Source organism: Coloeus monedula (assembly GCF_965178545.1).
Source record: "Coloeus monedula genome assembly, chromosome: 3".
Lineage (NCBI taxonomy): Eukaryota > Metazoa > Chordata > Aves > Passeriformes > Corvidae > Coloeus > Coloeus monedula.
In genome coordinates this window covers 50324207-50344640 of record NC_138783.1, presented here as the reverse complement: position 1 = coordinate 50344640, position 20434 = coordinate 50324207, and the positions used below count along the sequence as shown (strand labels likewise).

The following is a 20434-nucleotide window of genomic DNA, read 5'->3' as shown; positions in this document are numbered from 1 at the left end:
TAAAATCAAGCGTCTCAGGATAGGAAGTGGAAATTTATTGTCCTACTGTTTCTACAGACTTCACCTAATCACCCCATGATGATCTCAGAAAACTAATTAATTGTTCTAAAATGCTTTTCAGATTTAAGATTACCACCCTGACATTCTGCGGAATTAATGCCTCCAGCCTCACCCCTTTCAGCAGCTCTTGCTTCCCAAACTATTCCACACCTCTCACTGCTTTCCATCATACTCCAGTCCTCTCCTGCTCTTGCATTATTTCCAGTTTCTACTTCCCACAATTTTCCCAACACTGCCTATGTCTTCTTTACTTCCCTTCCCCCAGAATGTCCCCAGGCCCCCTCCATGACTCCAGCAAGGGATGATCAGTATGTGCTTTAGCTAGTGGTACCTTTTCACTGCCTGGCCAATTAGCACACATAAATTCATCAGCAGCTACTCAGAAATTATACCGGCTGTTATCCTTGGTTTTATAGCGGGCCATCACTTTTGTCTCTTGACAATCACAATTTTGATTAAACTAGGGTCTCTCTGATATTCCTTCCCGTCTTTTAAACTGGCTTGAAGGTATCTGAACTTTTCAAAAGTTGTGGGAGAGACGTAAGAGCAGCTGAGCAACACAAAGCCAGAACACTATGGTTTTGTTCTCTTAAAACACCAAGGAAAATAAAGAAAAAAGAAAAAAAGAAAGAATTATTTAAAAGTATAATTACTATATCTATAAGTACTCTTAAAATATAATGGAGAAAAGTTGGAAAAAATGTACATTTAGCAGTTAATTAAAGCTATAAATTCCTGTAATGAACAGTGAGGAAAGGTCTATTACAAAAAGTAAATCAAACTAGAAAACTAGACTATCCAGAAGGAAAGCACAAGAGAACTAATTTTTAAAAGGTATTTAAAAATACTTTGATTGATGTAGTCCAAAATGTTTCAGTTTTATCTATTACAGAGGAATAGAAGTTGGGAGTTACATTTATTCTCATTTGTATTGACCCAGACAACAAAGAACCACAATCAAAATTAGGTTTCCCCAGCACCAAGAGCTGTTTGCTGTAACATGATCCAAATTCATGCTTCAAAGCCTTGATTCTCTGCTCTACCAGCTTCTCTTGAGTGTCATGATGTCAACATTAGTAGGCTGATCCTCTACATCTGGATCTGACGCTTTGCCAGCGTTCACTCTGTAATGAAAGGAACTGCAATTACAGCCTGACTTTGACTTGAAGCATCCAGGATTTCTATTCTTCCTCCCTACCCACATCCTTCCATTTCATGCCCAAAATGTAATGGACTTTGAAGAAAAAAAAGCCCCTTTTCCATCGCCAAGAAAGATAAAAGACAAGATTGTCTAAATCTGCCAACTCAGACTCATTTTTATATGTCAAATGAAATAAGCAAATCTTTAGTGTTTTCAGAAATGCTTAATTTTAGACATTCTTCTCTTGAGCTGTTCTGAATTCTAGAAGTTTGGAGAATTTTCTCTCTTGTCTGGAAGTCTCCTTTTGTGTTCAAATATCAGAGTTGAATTCAGGCTGTCTCACAACTAACAAAAGTCATTAACTGACCCAAGGCAAACTGTGATACAATCAAATGGTTCAAACACAATTTCAGAATTATGTGCTTCTGACAGCCAGGGCTGCCTAGCCTTGAGAATTTGGGCACATTTTTGCACTGATAACTGTCTCAGATTATCTATGCAGTTCCTATTATTCATGAAACTATTGAAATCAAGGCAATCTATTCATACCTCAGATTTGACACAATTATATTCCTGAAGTCAAACAGAATCAGTCTCAACTGAGCACATTTTACTCTGACATCTGTCAGCTACAACAGAGGGGCAGATTTCCCATGCAGAAAATTACAGATTTAATTTTCAGAAATGTGTGTAGCTATTTAGAGGTGCAGTTAGCCAGTTTTAAGTGCAATGCTTTTATGGTAGCAACTGTAGCCTTGAACATAAAAGAAGGAACTTTTGTTCAGTGTATGCAATTGCAGAAATATTTCTGAAAATATCTCCAGTGAGGGACACCCCACAAGCCCTCTGGGCAATCTGTTCCAGTGCTGGGTGACCCGCACAGTAAAGTCCTCCCTCATGTTCAGGTGGAACTTCCTGTGCATCGGTTTCTGCCCCTTGCCTCTTGTCCTATTGCTTGACAGCACGGAGCAGAGCCTGGTCCGTCCTCTGACACCCTCTTTTCAGATACTCATAGACATTGATTAGGTCCCCTCTCAGTTGTCTCTTCTCGAGGCTGGACAGGCCCAGCTCCCTCAGCCTTTCCTTGTAAGAGAGATGCTCCAGTCCCTCGATACATTTTGCAATCCTCCGCTGAAGAGAGATGCTCCAGTCCCTTGCAGCCCTCCGCTGAGCCCGCTCCAGGCGGTCTGTGTCTCTCTTGCACTGAGGAGCCCAGAAATGAAAGATCTGCTTGTCTTTAGATTGTTTTTAAGCCTTGTGTATCTCTGCTTAGCTGTGCAGCCAAAGCAGCAGCAGCAGCCTCCGCACGGACAACCAAGGCATGAGGCAGGTCCTTCTAGCTGAAGTGCTCTGACATACGGAGAACCTGAGGCAGGGCGCTATGGAAAAGTCACTTACTGGAAGGGCAAAGCCAGACCCGGCTGGGAGACTTTCCACACCACGGGGGGAGGCTCTCGGGGCAAGCCTGAGGCAGGGCCAGCTCGGAGGCCCCTCAGGGCCCGGGCACCCCGGCGTTCCACCGTTCCCGTCCCTGGGGCCGCTGCGGCCCTGAAGGTAACGGGGCGGGCCGATCGCTCCCACGGGCAGGCGGGCGGCGGCTCCGGAGCTCAGCCTCGCCCCCTGCAGGAGCCGCTCCCCGCTGACAGCGGCTTTTCTCCTCACAGAGCCCATGCGGGCGGCGCCTCCCGGTGCGGGGGTTGATGGCGAAGCACGGTCGGATGCCAGCGCGGCGCCGGGAGCGAGGCACGGCCGTGTCCCGGAGCGCTGCCCCGGCAGCTCCCGCCGCCCCTGCCCGGCGTGGGCGCTCCCTTCCCTGCCCGCTAGAGCGCCCCCTCGGCCGCCGCGGCGCCGCCCGCCAGGTGGCGCTGCCACCCCGCGAGCCGGCGGCGGCCACCGCCCCCGCCCCCCCGCCCCGGCTCCGCCCCGCCCGGTGACGTCACAGCGGCGCGAGCGGAAAGGGAAGGGGGGAGGCGCTGCGCGCGCACCTCGGGGCGCTGGCCGGGCACGAGCCCCGCCCCTCCCATCCCCCCCCTCCAGCCGCGCGAGAGCCCCTGGAGAGGGCGGGGTCGGGCCGGGGACCGTTGGGCGCGCGCGGGCGCCGCCATTGTTGGCGGGGAGGGCGGGAAGCCGCGGCCGCCCCTCAGCGCCTTCCGCTCCTGCCCCTCCGCTCCTGCCCCTCCGCCCGCCCTGGCCCCGCTCCCCCGCTCGGCCTCAGGGCCCGGCTCCGGGGCCGCAGTGGCGGCAGGAGGGGCGCGTGTGCCCCAGACCTGCCCCGAGCCCGCCCTGCCGCGCCCCCTCGGCGCCGCTCGGCGGTACGTGCTGGCCCCCGCCCTGCCCCGGGGCCCGGAGTGCTGTGGCCTTGAGCACGAGCGTGTGGAAACGATTTGTGGGGTTGTTTTCGGGGGAGTTTCTTGTTTTTCGGTTTTAGGTTTTTTTTTGTGAAATAATGCTTCCCCCAGGGAAGGATCGGGAAAAGCAACACTTTTGTTTTGGGGGTTTCTTGGTTTTGCTTTTGTTTGTCTGTTTGGTTGGTTTTGGAGTTTTGTAAAGTACGCTACTCAGATTATTTGGAGGGATCTGAGAAAATCTGGTGGCCTGCAGGTCCTAATGCTCACTAATTAATTTTTGGTTAGAGAAACCTTTTCTTTGTTCTTTCTCCTCTGACTTTTGGAGGAAGAAGCCTTTGTGCAGCCTTTCGTGGGATGGTGCTACTGCCTCGAGTCCCAGCGAGGTTCCCTGCTGCTGCAAGAGCTGCTGTTGCAAAATTCGGTTTCTTTGCAAATCTTACATGACGTTTTTAGTGCGCATGCCATAGAACAATTAAAGCATGTGTCAGCTGTCATTTGGTGTGAAGATACCATGGTGTTTGTAAATTCGCAGGTGCATATTATTTTGGGACAACCACAAGAATTTTTGTGGAACTACATGGATATAATAAAATTATAGGATGGTTTGGATTGGAAGGGACCAATCCGTCTGATCTGGCCTTGAACACTTCCAGGGATGGAGCATCCACAACTTCTCTGGGCAACTTGTTCCAGTGTCTCACCACCCTCACAGTAATATGGGGAAACTTGGATGAATTTCTTGTACACCTTACACATCAGCTATTACTTGTCTTTTTTTTTTTTTCTTTTTTCTTTTTTTTTTTTTTTTTTTTTGTTATTTAACAGATAAGTGTAAGTTTTAATGAATTTAAGTAATCTGAGATAATACTGGAATGTTTTAGCAACTGTAGTTGCATTTCTTTAAGAAAAACTCAATCTTTGCATTATGCAAGTTTCTGAAATAATGTTAGCAATATGAGCTACATGATTTTTGTTAATTTTGTTGTTCTAGAAATTTCAGCAGTTTTTTTAAATGGATTTTTAAAATGCATTCAAACATCCTTAAATACTTACAGCAAGTGCATAGATGGCATCTGAATAGTTTTTGAATAATACTGAAGCCCAGTGGTTAAACCTGGATACTTGGGTGTCAAACTTCCAGCGGAGATCTGGGAATCATGCCTAATTACTTTTCTGGGCCCGGGATTAATGCTCTCTCTTCATTGTTAGCTTGATGAAAATTGGTTCAGGATATAATTTAGAAGGTTTACATTATTTCAATTATCATCTATTCTCGTGTCCTCTCATAAATTCATGCTCCATCCATTGTCCCATCACCACCTATCCTTAGCTGCTAAAAATTGCATCCCTTCTGCCAAGCTTTCTCATCTTTGTCCTTAAGTACCCTTGAATTCCGGAAGGTGCCTTTTGCTCTTTATTTGTTCCATTAATTTCACATTTCTGTATCCAAGTGGCTTACAAACATTAATACATCTTCTCATTAGTGCATTGTAAGAACTCAGGCAGGGAACAATGTCAGATTTGACAAAACTCCGTGAATTCTTGTGAATTTTAGAAAGACCATCCTTTTAATCCTCCTCAATGGGTTTGAGGTTTTTGTTTGGTAGCTTGTCATAAATACGATGATAGTATTGCTGTGATTTTACTGGTTTTGTATTATCAGCAGTGCTTTTATGAGTTATGTTTTTGTGTGTAATGTATATACCAAAGAAGCAGCTTACTTTGAAAATAGCTGAAGTTCCAAAGTACTTGGAGACGTTCTGCAGTACCAGTTTTCTTGGAAATTCTTTCACTGTAGATAAGAATTTTTAAAATTCCAGTAACTGAAAACAGGAATGTGGGTATTTTAAGATAAAAAAGTGTTAAGGTTATAGTTACCTACACAAGTTTTTTTAAATAAAAGTATGCTGGCACTTGGTGTCTCTTTCTTTACAATTAGAAATTTGCCAGATATTGTGAGATCTCTGTCTTTACCATCTTAATCTTTAGAATCTGCTCCAGAGTCCTTCAAGGAAACACTGACACTGGTATTTTTAGAAGAAATGACTCAGCTTGTGTGTTGGATTGCCAGGCAGCCCTGGTGCCGGCAGAGGGATTGATTCCCAGCTCTCAGTGCCTTTGAGTGCCCACACACCGAGCATCAACTTGTGTCCAAGTGAGCTCTGACAGTTGTGACTGATCACCGTGGCTGCCAGTGTGCGAAGGCAGCAGACAAAGCCTTGCTTAATTCAACTGCTGTATTAAACAATTTGTATTGCTTTACCAATAAAAACTAGACAAAACCCCAGTCAACAGTGGAATAAATCACCTGTGCTGTTTCACAGCTGGGCCCTGGCAGGGGAGGGGAGGAGGGCACCCATGTTGGCTCCTGTTGCTCCAGGGGAAGTAGTGCTGGCCCTGCTCCAAATGGGGACACGCCACACAGGTCGCTTCATTCTGGGTCCAGCAGCAAAAGTAAGGCACGAGTGCTTCCTCTCATGAGGCTCCAGTGCTTCATGCTTAAGATAAGCTCATTGGTGGCTTTCCCCTAGCACTTTTGAAGGCTTTTTCCCAACGTGAAAAACCTTCCCAAAATTGCTTTACCTTTTGTAAGGTTTATGGATGGGATCTCCAGAATGTTTCATGGGTCACAGAATCATTTTCGGTTAAAATTTTTATCTGTAATTACTGTTTTCTAGTTCACGTTACTTTAATTACTGGTGTCCTTTTTTCCAAATTAATGGCCCTGGCTTTGCTCGTCACCAGGCCCGTGTTCCTCAAGATCATGAACAGGAAGGGTTTGACAAAAGACTGAATGTGGCAATCGGTGCTATGGTCTGGTTGACATGGTGGTGTTCAATTGTAGGTTGGACTCAGTGAACTCAGGGTCTTTTCCAAGCTAATTGATTCTGTCAGCTCACAACGAGGGCATGGTCACAGCAGCCTGGATCGCCTCTGATCTTAACCCCTTTAATGAGCTCATCCACAGTGGTGAGCACCAGGTTCAGTAGTGCTTCTCATCTGGTTGGTTTGTCCAATACCTAGACCAGGAAGTTGTCATCAATGCACCCAAGGATTCACCTGGATTTCTTAGAGCTAGCTGTGTTGCTTTCCCAGCAGATGCCTGGGTGCTGAAAGTCCTCCACTAGGATGAGAGCTGATGTGATGCTTCCTGTATCTGAAGCAGGAGGCTTGGTCTCCTCCCCCTGATCAGACCCCCACCACAAGTGTCCTTTGTTGGTCCTGTCTTTGATTTTTTTACCCACAGGCTCTCAACCTATTTGTGGCTGTTTTTCAGAGGCATCTCTTCACAATCTATTCCTTCCTTTACATAGAGCACAAAACCCCTGTCCCTCTTCACCTGTACATCTCTTTTTAAAAGCTCATAGCCTTTGACTACAGTTCCGTCCCAGCATCTTTCCCTGATAGGTCACAGTTTTCTAATTGCATTGTGTTTTCCAACTCCTCTTGCTTGTTTCCCATGCCGTGTGCATAAGCATAGAGGCATTTCAGCTGGGCTATGGGCTGCACCACCTTTTGGGAGGAACCCTCCCTAATTCATTTGGGATGATTTACAGGTATTTCCCTGTTGTTTTCTAGAGTGTCGGTATCTTCTGGTTCTTCTCTGTCACTCAGAAGTACATCCCCTTCCCCCTAATGCACATAAAATATATCAGGTCAAAGGTGAAGCTGAGCCCAGCTCTTACACATCCTGGGCAGCTCTAACCACAATGTTTTTTAAAGAGAGAACTCTTATTTAGGAAAACTGATTAAGTCCTACCCAGTCTCAAAAGGTGTAACTAACCACACTGAGGAGAAGGATCTGTAAATTACTTATTGTGGTCTGTAACTTTTTGTGGATTTAGTGGTGTGAGATCCCTCAGTCTCGTAGAACCCAGTCTGAAACCTAGCATTTATTAGTCAGGAAGCATGCAGGGAGATACCTGCTGTGAACAGACACAAGTTGGTTACATTTTCCAGGGGAGTCATGGTAAGTGTGGATTTTGCAATTAGTAATTTTCTGTGAAGAAGTTACTTGTATCTTAATACCTATGTGTGTAAACTATTTTGACATACATTGTCACTAACTGTGATGTGCAGGTGCAAGCACTGTTGCAGATGGTGCCAAACCAAATGAACGTGGACAGTGTGAGGAATTTGACTGCTGCAGGTGTTTGGGAGACTAGAAGTGCAGTTCACTTCCTTCACCTCACAAAGGTGGTGGAAATGGTAGCATAGATAAATGATGAGCTGGCATCTGTTATGAAGCAGCTGAAGGTAGGATAACCCGAGAGGATAATTCATATGCTGAAATAGAAGCAGATGTCAATTAAGACAGCCTGTCTGGCCACTCGGGTGCCAGTTCTGTAGCATGTGTCATCAGTACAGGCTTGACAAACAGCCTGTTTGTGAAATTTGGTGTTGCTTGACATCATAATTTGTTAGAAGGTGGAGATGCTGTAGGCATTGAGAATCTGGAAAATTTAATAATTGAAGCAAACCCAAATTATAATTTGATGTTAAAACCAATGAGGTGCCATTTTAAGTTGTCGTTGGTTTTCTTAATGAGAAGTCCAGTACAAAACTAGTTGCTTTTACTGGAAACAAAATGAAGCTGCAACAGAATTTTCATATTAGACTGTCTGGGCTACTGTACTTTAAAACTTCTGCAGTGGTGTGCAACTGTTTTCCAAAACATTTTACTCCAAACCTTTTCTTCAACTAAATTCCTTTCTTCTCCCCTTCCAATTTCTCTCTTGTCTTGGGTGAAACACCATGCTGATGCAGCTTGTGGCCTTCAGTCCTCGGAATTAGCTTAGGTTTCTTCATCTGGGAAATTTTCCATAAACATAGCATTTGGAAGATTCCATTGCTAAAACGGGTTCTGTCCTGTCCTGCCTAGCTTAGAGCAACACTCCTTAAAAACTGATGCAAGAATCCTTAAGAGAGACAGGACTTCAGAATTTTGTTTTCTTTCATACGATGGACATTATCACTGTGCAAGATCAATGTGTTGAATACAAAGTAAAGGTCAAATTTGCCAATTTACTGTCTGAAAGAATAAAAGCAGTTATAAAAAATAATTTAGTCCATTTCTGAGCTGCTTTGACTTTGAAATGTCAAGTAGTCAAATACATATAATGAAGTAAGGGTTATATTACGTTATTTTCTCATAGTACCACTTCTTTGGGTTCCTTTTTCTCCCTAACAGGTTGTGCACCTATTAATCATTAAAAAAACCCAAGCATATATCCTTATTGTACTGTATCTTGAAGTTAGTATTTCTGCAGTATTTTTTATATTTTACTGTATTCACCGTTCAAAGACACAGTGGTGTGCTTAAATACAGACACATAAAATCATAGAAATGCATGGTTGAGCTTAGTGAAAGAAAAATAAGGGAACTTTGTGGGGCTGCTGTAAGGGGAAATGTAGAAAAAGCCAGAAACAACCTTAATTGTGTTTAAAATTCAGTTTTGTTTGCTCTAGAGCATCAAACACAGAAGGTTTCATCATTCATACAGGTATGGCTTGTGTCAATTCTGAAAACTTGTCTGAAGAAATCAGTAGCTTGTGGCAGCAGCCCTCAGGCAGGAAAGCACCAAAAAGAAAGTGGCTGGACAGGAAGGAAATCAAAGCTCCATACACAGGCGTATTTAAGAAGTGTAAATATAATAAGTTTAGGGAAAAAGGATTCATTTGGAAAAGGTGTTTCCTTTAAAAGAGATTAACACATATCTTCATGTTAGTATTTCTGTAGCTTTTCTTCTGGAAAACTGCTAAGGTCCTTACAGCTCATCATAGGTGAATATTTTGCGGTTCAGAAGGATCCGGATTGCTCTGAATTTTATGTGCTATCCCTGGAGAGCTTTCATTTTCCCAGAAACCTATGTGCATGGCCTTGCCTGCTGACTCGAGAGGTTGAAGAGACCTCCTTGATAATTTCAGATATATAGCCATACAGTTCTTAGAAGTGAACAGGTTGCTAACTGCTGAGTTTACTCACCTGCTTTCCAGGATGAAGGTGCCACAAGTTAGTTGTCCATCCAATAGCTCTGTAAATATTTAAGCAACACTGTAGTGGCATATGAAGGGAAATTCCCTTTGAAATATTTTATCTTCAATATAGAGGGCACACATAAATTTATTTTTTGAATGAAAGAGTCCTTTGTATTCTAAACACTTTTTTTTCTGAAGGATTTTGCATAGGGAATCAATCTGGCTTACTCCCCCGGTCCCTGTGGGCAAAGCCGTCAGCAGCTGAGAGACCTTCTTTTACACAGAGATTCTTTTAAGAACAGAGAATCCCCATCAGTGCAGCAAGAGCAGAATATGATATTTGGTCCCTGAAATTGTTCCACAAAATCATTATTTACAGATCTAAACTGTACATCGGAGAGAATTTTTATCTGAGCAGATTTAATAGGGAGGAGGGTTAAATAGCATTGGTATTTTTTACTTGGAGATTACTGATTTACTACCCAAAGTTGTACAATACACTAATTACCAGAACAATTGGACCTATTGAAGTAACGAAGTGAAAGCCACAAATTATCAGATAAATTTAGAGTTGTGTAATTTTCTCATAACCCTTCTCTTGGAAAGCCTTTCTACTTCCAGTATAGGATGAAGTCTGGCAGCGGGGTTAACCCTGACCCCTGAGTGTTCTATATGGACTTGTTCATTTCTGCCACATTCTTTCAGTTTAAATTTAGATTTGCTGGCAGCTATTATGCCCCTTGCAGTAAGCCTCATGACCAAACATTGAAACAAATATGCCTTTTATCAGAGATGTTTTTGCCGAATAAGATTAGTGAAGAACACTTGAAAGCTGAAAAACAATGTGCAGGAGCCTTTGGTCCAAAAGGTGCTAACCTTTGAATGTCTGGAACGTATTTTCTTCTCAGTGTTAGAAAAGAGCAAGTAAGTGTTTAGATGATTGAGCATAATCTTGCACCCTGTTTTGCCTCTAATTTGTTATTGATAGTAATGAAATTTCAGCTATGCAAATGAATACAGAGTCAGGAGACATATGAATGTGTATTTGCAACAAAGTCATTAAGCTGTTCTAAAATAGGCTATGGTTGCTGCAGGAAGTAGCAACATACAACTAAGTTTTATGTTTTGCTGATTGCTAAATATGTCTTACTAAATCTTAAAAAGTTGGGTTTGTTCTTCTATACAGTAGCTATCTTAAGCACAATAGCTGCATTTGTAACTGATTTAAGGAAGTTCATACCCCTTAATTTTCTATTTTCCACAGAGGATGATGCTTGTTTTATGATTAGGGTTTTTTTTAATCTAGCATGAATATGTGGGACTTGAGAAATCTATATGGCAAAGGAGTTCACTTTCAAGGCCAGTAAGTTGTTCTTGGCCTAAGGTATGCCATGATCTTCATAGACAGTGTTGCTCTGCCTTGAAACATTTGTTTGACAAGGGATTCTCTGGTCTCACTTTTTACACCTGCTCATGTCTCTAGCATAGGACATGAGGAAATGGTCTCAAATTGCACCATGGGAGGTTTAGACTGGATATTAGGAAAATTTTTTTCACTGAAAGGGTTGTCAAGCATTGGTACAGGCTGCCCAGGGAAGTGGTGGAGTCAGCATCCCTTGAGGTGTTTAAAAGATGTGTAGGGACACTGAGGGAGATGGTTTAGTGGTAGACTTGGCAGTGCTGAGTTAATTCTTAGACTTGATGATCTTAAAGGTCTTTTCCAAACTAAATCTCTCTGTGATTCTGTGTTCTAAGATAGCATGTAAAAAGTGTTTCTGTAAAGCACTTCTGTCTCTATGCTTTCAAGCTTCTTCAAAAGGTAACAGTGTTCCTATGCATTGCTGAATGGCTATGGCTCCAACAAAGAAAGGAGACCTTGAGAATATATGGAAAGAAGTGTTCTCCCTGTAACCTTTTAGGAAAAAAAAACCCCAATGAATAAAGCAGGCCATAATTCTCTAGATAATTTAAAGTGAGATTTTTTTTCCTTCTGCAGCGCAAGACACAAAAGTTTCCAAAGGTGCCCTGACCCTACTGCCTCTGCAGTTGCTATGGGCAGGAAACACTGGTACTCAGATCCTCAGAGTACTTTGATAGTGTCCAACTAGTTACTGGGGCTGAACACTGTGGAGCTGTGTTCCTTATGAATGGATTAGGCAAAATTTATTCACTGGTTAGAAGTCCTACTGTGCAGGCTGTATATTTTTGAATGTAAGTAGCATCATGTTTTTTCTGTTTAGCAGGAATTTCAGGCAACCTTTGAAATACGTAGCCAATCAGCATTTGTTCCAAAGGTGCTTTTGTGACAAATTTCCAATTAGTGAATGGCATTTGTTAACTAGGCCCATTTGGCTTTATCTTCAAGGATAATGAAACCCCATCTTTTTCCTCATCCCCTTAATAGACACAATATAGAGTCTTATTGAACTAAAAAAAAAGAACTGAATGGATAATTCTAGGAGATTTATAGTTTGGTGAAACTCCTTAGGACTTGTATTTTTTAGAAATGACTGTGGTTTGAGTTCTGTTGCATTAAAACAAGAAATGTATAAAAATAAGGGGGTTTGGCTCATACAGTTGTTTGGAAGAACATTAGTGAATGCTGGAGGTATTGTTCCAGTAGGTAAATATTTGTCGAGATAAAGGCAAAATGCGTTTCCCTATGCATGGAGCTGTATTTTTCAATGCATGTGTGCTGTTGCATACGTTTGGAGTGTCTTAGAAATAATTTGAAGTCTTCATGAATTTTTGTCTTTCTATTTTCTATGGAGAATGCTAAATTAGGGACACCTCTCTTAACACCCCTCAAAATACTCTTTTCTGTCGTGGAACAGAAAATGGTCTGTTTGCACTTGTGGAAGTTGCTCCTGCTTCTTATTAAACTCAGAAATCCAAACTTCTAATGTAACCTTCAGTGCTTGTCACCTGGCAAGTGCAATTCTTGCATAGCTCACAGAAATCAAGCACACTTTACTCATTTCTCTGTGTGTTGCTTCAGAATTGTTTACTATTGGTAAGTAAGAAAACATATACTTACAGCCCCTTTTTCATAAATTGTATTTTAACTGTGTTGAGAAATAGAACATTCATTATTAGATTTTCACAGAATTTATACATTATTGTTTGTGGAATTTGGGTGGGTTTCCATGTTTGTCTTTGTTGAGTCCTTTTTTGAGCATTCTTTAGTATTGGAAAGATCAGTATGTGAGGAAGCATAACCGAAGGAAAATATTTGCTTTGTTTACAAATGAGTGTTGTGGACATATATCAATATGCACATTTCCTGTGTGAGGTCGTCTCACTTAGAATGGCTTCAATATGAGGAGTGTCTTTTGATACTCATTTTCTGTGGAACGTCCTACAGTTTACTTGGAAATGGTTGGGAAGACAATGTGAAGCAATCAAAGTATGTCTTTAAATAATTTTAATAGCAGTAAAGTTGAAGTACAGCTTAGCACTTATAACAGCATTTCAGGCGAAATACTCAGAGGTTGTAAAAAATTGTGAAATTTCAAATAAAGATTTAGAAAACTGAAAATTGGGATATTTATTTTTCTGTGCTTTGAAACAATACCTATGGAGATAATACTGGCCCCTCTGAAGGGAACATGCATCTGTTGCTAATATGGGACTCAGTGTCTGATTATTTGGGACCATAGTTACTGTGGAGAAGATGAGTAATTCCATTAGTAATATTACATGTCAGCGTAATAGTGGAATGAATCTTCTGGATTCTATTTGTAAACATTTTTTTTCTACAATAGTGAGCCAATTACAGTTATCTTTCTGTCCCACTTGCGAAACACTCCTAAGGAAACAAAGCACCATAGAGATTTATCAGGTAAGAGTAGTAACAATATTCATCTATCTCCCCTAGGTTTTGAGGAGTGTTGGTATGATGCTCTTAGGATTATGGCAGGATGTAAATGCATTATTACTATTTGTCTGCTCATGCTCACTATGGAATTATCTTCTGTGCAAATATATGTATTTTTTGTGAAAGGAAGGAAGATTAAAGAACTGAAGTAGCTTCAGGACAGAGACTTCTGGGGAGCAGTAGCTGCCTGTGATGCCAGGGAGGTCACTGTGACTGGTTTTTATAGTGAATCATTAAAGGTGGTGTGAATAAGGAAAACAAGGCATAATGAAGCAGTACACACAGGGACTGCCATGGAAAGATGTTTAAGGACAGTACTGGAAACGATTTTGAGGAAACAAAGGAATAAGGAAAGTATCTTTGTTGATTACGCTGCAGTGGTGTAAAATTTTTGTTATACAGTAAATCTCTTCAGATTAAAAGGAAAGATGCATCCTAGTGACAAAGTGATCAATAAAGTATTCCCACCATATGGGCAGAGGAAAGCTGCAAGATTTGACAAGTCTGGAATTATAGTAAGTAATATAATACAGTGCACATGATGGCCTTCAATATTCTGTTTCCGGTTGACAACAAGAAGTCAAGTGGAGAGGTGCTAAAATAGAAGTAGCTTAAGGAGTTATTAAAGTGACTTTAGTTTTAGTCTTGGTTCTGCTTAGCTTGAAATAGTGGGTCACCCACGATGAGGTGTTAGAAAGCCGTTCAGATATACAGAAGTCATTTGAGTATGAAGAAGAGCTATGAATATGTGTTGTCAGGATTGGAGCAATAATTGAAGCTTTCTAAATGGAAAAATGTTCCTCAAGGACAGGGAAAGAATGGGTTGGCTCTTTCCTTGGGGGCTGGAAGAGAAAATAAGCATCTTCAAGTTACAAACAGCTTGAATATTTTAAGACTTCACATATGTTTGATTTCTTTTAGACCCAACCAGAAAAAGAATCTGAATGGCCAGACTCTATGTCATGGCTTTTGAAGAAACTGGAACAGTTGAACTTAGATATTGAAGAAGCTCTGAGTGCTGGCTCTTCTCCCTCCAGTACTCCTTCTTCTAAAAGGCACAAGCAACTGGTAAGAATGTGTGTGTGTCATATGATATGTTCTCTGACATTTAGCTACAACACTCCTCAAGCCATAGTTTTCAGATACAGTTTGTGTTTCTGAATAGGCTGAGGAGCCCAGGCATAAGGGTTAAGTTAAAGTTTTCACTCAATGAAATGAAATCTATAATTTCATTAGACAAATAATGGTCAAATAACCAGAAATTTGACAGGGTGAAACTTGTAAATTTTCTTAAAATCATTAAGCACTTTTTTTTTTTTTTGGGATATTTGATTGCATGTTTTTCAGAGTAAAATATTGTTAGTTAAGTGCTAGCCTATTAATAGTTGTTATATTTATTTAAAGATATAACAGCAAGAGAGACATTATCTTCAATGAGCTGAATTAGTATTTTTTTTTTCTTTCTTTCTTCTATTTGAATAGTTGATATAGAGCTGCAGACCTCTAGTTAAGAATATTTTGTGATGACATAGGTCATCAGTTAATGACAAACAGATTTTCAAGCTTTTATTTTTGAGGGCAAATGGGATTAAAGGAGCAATTATATTATTTTAGTAATTCTTGAATAAGCAAGGCTTTTCATGTAAGCAAGTAATGGAGAGTAACCAGCATGAGAAATAGAAGTGTTTTTTCTCTGCTTCAGGCTATGATTAAACTCAGTTCTTAATTTTTGTGTATTTGCAGTTCTGAATATTAGTCTTGGCTTGAAATCTGTGGAAGGTGATCTTTCGTGAATGCTTTTGCTATCACTGCTGCTTCATTTTGTAGAATTAAATTCTTAAATTAAGCATCTGTGTGGATCATCACAATGTAAATGTTCATGTCTCTCTAGGTGGGACGTTCAGAATCTTGCACTTTGTAGTTTGTGTTTCCATATTCTACAGAGAGAGTGTTAGTAACAGAATGGCTATGGCTGTTCCTCATTTCATTCTTACTGCACATGTCAGCAAGTCAGAATCAGCTCTGCCCGACTGTAATTAAAATTAATGTTGTAATTAATTTTCCTATTAAGGGACAGTGTTCTGTCTTCTTGCAGAAGAATGCTCAATGTCTTCTGTCAAAATACAGTGGCATTGTAGTCTGCTTTTCTGTCTGAAAGTGAAATCTCAGCCATCAGAATTTAAACACCTCCCATTGTGAGACAGTCTGGTAACCAGCGATCCAGACACCCATTATTTTATGGCTGTGCCTATTCTACTAAGGTAAAAGCCATTATTTGGTTAGGCATCATTCTTTTTCCATGATGCCTTGAAGATCATAGGATGCGACTTCAAATCCTTTGCTGAAGCATTCAGTGAAGGGCATGTTGCATGTAAACAGCAGAAAAATCTAAATAGGCAACATTTTCAAATGAACTTTGATACGTAAGAACAGCATCAGCAGAAATGGTTCCATGGAGAATGCCACCACCAGCATCCCAGATGCTTGCATTTCTCTTCCTGAAGCCTAGTGGCAAGATGTCTTCTGAGTAGAGAGAGGCCAGGACTTTCATCCCAGCCTTTTCCCTGGGACGTACCCTCCTACCAAAAGCCTGTTCTAGGGTGTGAGGATGTTCTAACAACAGTGCCAAAATTAGTTTTGCTTAATATGATATTTGAGCAGTTGCAGTCCTCTTTATCAGGCCACATATTCTTCCCACTCTAAAGAATAGGAGTGATCTCTTCATTTTAGTTGTCTGTGGAGAGGCAAATATGTGAGTCATCCCCATTTTATTGTAGCCTAATTTGACAAACTGGAAGTGACCTTTAAACTTCCAAGAGCCAATTTCAATACAGAAGCTGGACAGGTCACTTAACACAAAGTCTTTCTGATGAGACCAGCAAGATCAGAGCAAGAAAAGAGTCTTGGAAAATCGGGTGTGGAGCTGATGATGGGATGCCATTTGCTGTCTCCTGCAAAAGAATTTGTAGAGCAAGGGAATCATCTGCTCTAATTTAAATATTAATGAATAATTTGCCTCAGCCTCAGAACGGGTGGCTTTAGTCTTACTTTATAGTCAAAGAAGAGATGGATCCTCATAAATCTCTCCTTAAATTTACTGTGAAGAAACAGATACTGCAGATCTCAAAATGACAGTTGCACTGGAAAAAATAAGAGTCTGGTTTTCACACACGTTGTATGAGTAGTTTATATTCTATCAGTTCATGCTATTTGTACCATATTTCTAACTATAGCTTGTAATTTGTTCCACACATACCAAATGTTTTATTCTCGTCACTTAAAATGTAACTTGCATAGAAAGAAGGCCTATCTCAAATGTGTTTACTAGTAACTGGGTAAATTTTGCTTCTATAAAATGAACCACTTTTGTGTTCTTTATATGGTTTTATCCTCAACTGGGTACTCACACAAGAAATTATGATTGACACTGGTTTTGGGTGAACTGTTCAAAGATGTAAGGCAGACTTTGGGGACCTGAGATCTCCAAAGCAGTTAACTACTGTATGAGTGGCAACATGGTTTGTTGGAGTTGCTGCTCTGAAAGTTGGTCTCTTGAGGGCGTGGACAGTTTTTAACAGATGACAGAGTTATTTCTGATGGCAAATGCTGTATCTCAGAAATATATTTTGTAATTTAACCACTAGGTTGAACCAGCTAGTTTTGTACTGAAGGATTTTTCACCTATTCATGGAAGCAATTCTTTGATTTTTTTTACTCTTTGCATTTTCCTGTTGTCAAAGTATCTGTTATTAATAGTACTCATTTGAACAGAATTTTACAGAAGAAGCCAAAATATTTGCTAATGAAAATCGACTGGGTGAATAAATATTATGGGACCTATTGGGTGAGACTAGGGAGTCTTGCAGCATTTTGGTGAGCAAATTCAAGGTGTTTTCTAAAACATAATAACGTTTACATGAATGCTAAGGGGTGATCTGTTTCTACATCTGTGTAAACCACAAATGACACCAGTCATTTTTTTCTTGGCAAATATTATGAGGAAGTAGCACTGACTGGATTCCTCAGTAGCTGATCCAGAAAAAATATTATAAATAATTGTCTATAATCAAATTATTTTCTGAAACATTCTCTCACCAATGTTATAAACACATGATTTAAGTGCAAAAAGCTGTACTGTGTGAATGTACTAACAGCAAAATTGCTAGGTTTTGGAAAAACACATTTAATAGTTCCACTCCTCTAAAATCTATACCTTTCATATGAAAAAAAGCTTTCTTAGCACTATAGAAGGAGGCACTTTGTAAATGACTCTTGCTTCAGTGTGTTTCCCGTTGTTTAATGTATCTGCTTCATTGCCATTTAGTATCTTGTAGTCAGTTTCAGTACAGAAAAAAGCAGGAGATCTTAAGAACGAAAATCACATTTTTTTCCATTTTAGTTCTTTATTATTCATGAATGACAGGGAAATCCTGTTTGATTATAATTACCCCATCTTATATTAGAGATAAGACTTTCATTGAACAAAATTTTTCTTTAACTCACACATTCATTTAATTCTTTTGCATTAGTGTATTGTCTTCAAACTTTTTGGGGGTGGCATACTAATTCTTTTGTCACCTTTTCAAAGCCTCCTCATTTTACACCCAAACCAGCACACCTGCAAAATGTACTAACTGGGAGCTGAGCAGTTGCTGTTAAAGATCAGCAGCAAATTTGTCACCTTGTGGAAGGGAAGAGCCTGAAAATGGGCTGATTAGAATGATTGTACCCAACAGCTTGGGACTGCTCTGCAGCGCACCCATGATCCTGTTTCCCTGATTATCTGTAGTATGAATTCTGCTGGACTGCAGCATGTATTGCTTCTTGCTCACTCACACAGTTATTCCTTGGCAAACCAGGATATTTGGGGGGGATGTTGTGCAGCTGGTCTCTTCCTAACACTGCATTCAGTGTGGGCCAGGAGTTAGGACATCCACCTTTCAAAAAATGGTGTGGAAGTGAGAACTCCCCAGGTTTTGGGGAATATGGAAAAATGGATTTGAATAGTTCGGAGTCTGTAATTTAAAAATGGGAATTTGCTGGGTTTCTGTTTAACATACAAAAGTAAACATGAAATAAAGTTAAAAGACAATTTTAAATAATTTGAGTAAAACTATTTCTCTTTCTAAAAAGTGATTCAGTTTCTTTAAGTTTAGGAAGGTGTACTACTATTGATTAGTTCTCCAGCTGTATTATGTATGTTAAGGAGGCGACTTCCCATAATGGCTGGATGTCTAACTTAGCAAAACGTAAAAATGATGCAGCAGGTGCTTTTGAGAAAAAAAAAAATTGAAACTAAATGTTTGCCTTACATCAGAGGAAAAAAAAGGCTTTGAAAAGATACAATTCCAAAGTTTTTATCTTAGACTTCACATTAAAAATATTTATGACTTGCATTTATTTATAGGGTTTTTTAAATTCTCTTACAGTGCCCTGTTCAAGTAGAGACAGGCTTTTGTGGAGATCATCAAGAAAAAGGATCTTGGAAAAATAGAAGAGGAGACTACCAGGATCTAGATTGTTTACCTTACCAAGTGTCAACTGGAGCACGACCTAAAACTGATGTAAGTAGCTACATTATCTGACTCACAGGTTCAGTAACCTCAAAATTTACTATATATCATTAAAATTGTCTGCGTATTTCTTTGAAATAATTTATTCCACGCATATCAAATGTTTGATTCTTGCAAATATTGCGCTACTTGGAGAGTTTGGTTCGCAAAGGTGCAGATAAAAGTTAAATTGGACTTCAGTTAATGAGACTCTAGGGCTATGGGATTCATCTCATCTGATTTTAGACCACTAATGAAAACTTCTGCATCTGAAGTTCACCTGGGTTGCTTTCATAGTCAAGGGGAAGAAACGGACGCTTCTAGAGTAATTCATCTGGAGGTAACGTGATGGATTCCAGGCATCAGTGCCACTACCGCAGCTTTTTCTTCATGGCTTATTTTAGAAGTACACCCTTAGGATTTTTTAGCTTGGCTGTTGGTTATGCCCAATTCATGGTGAATTCCACACCGCAAGCCTGAGTGTTCTGCAAGCCTGGGTGTTCAGCTCTGGTTTTAGTTAAATCCTATTTCTAACCAATAATAGCAATATTTATTTGGTTTTTTTTTTTTTACAAGGTGGTGCTGTAGCCTGTAATCAAAGTCTGTTAAAATCCATCAGAAGGTTTTCTCAAAAGGCTTTGATTTACTTTCCTAATAGCTAAATGTAAGGTACTTTAGGATCAGTGTCTTTGTTCTAAAATGCAGATGGTTTCTTCTCTCTGTTTTAAATTACTTTTTTTTTGCCAGCACTGCTTGTGCTCATCATGCAACATAGAAAGGGGTTGCACTGTATTGAATCAAAGGTAATTATAGCACTGTGTCAGTGGCCTGTGTTGGGTATTCAGGAAAGAAGTGTAAGGACATGGTAAACAGATAGTAAGCCATCTAAACTTCCTTTGAGGTATTTATCATGCAGGCACATTGAAGCCAGACACTATATTGCATTTTTGTAATTAATAGCCCCTAAGGGTCTTTTTTGCCTCTAGTTGTGTCTTTTGTACTCATTTGTATTCATTTGTTCTTTTGATATTCAGTGTCTTGTAGCAATGGATTCCAAAGTTCAGTTGTGGAGTAGGTGCTACCAAAACCTTTTTCTTACTGTAAGGTTGTTACTGAATTATTATTGTGGCTGTAATTCTTGTACTGGCAAAAACTGAATCTCAGGCATCTTGTAGGAAGTAGTGAATACCTGAGGCTGTTGTTTTGGGTTTTTTTCCTAGCAAGTGTCTGTATTTGTTATTGAACTACATTTTTCTGCTTATTTTACAGTCATTCAACATCATGAGATCCTTTTGCAGCAATATGCAGTCAGTTTTTGTTTTTATTAACCTCTGTAGTTGAATATCATCAGAAAACTCTGTTCCTTTTTATTCCTCCATTTTCCAGTTAACTTGTGAGTGTACTGAACATGTGTCCGTGAGACTGTCAGGTAACATCCATCCACTGTAAAAGAAAATAATCAATTATTCTTAACCTT

The 20434-nt window shown here is 40.3% G+C and overlaps 1 protein-coding gene across 2 annotated transcripts in view; it reads left to right on the top strand.

Annotated features, from left to right (window-relative positions):
* STARD13 (StAR related lipid transfer domain containing 13) overlaps positions 1-20434 on the top strand; it is a 289969-nt gene that overhangs the window by 61569 nt on the left and 207966 nt on the right. Inside the window, exons 3-4 of one of the 2 annotated variants that reach the window (XM_082278692.1) lie at positions 14327-14473; positions 18835-18969. In XM_082278692.1, coding sequence (XP_082134818.1) covers positions 14327-14473; positions 18835-18969 — 282 coding nt within the window. The remainder of the gene's footprint in view (positions 1-14326; positions 14474-18834; positions 18970-20434) is intronic. The other variant, XM_082278693.1, reaches the window with a different exon arrangement.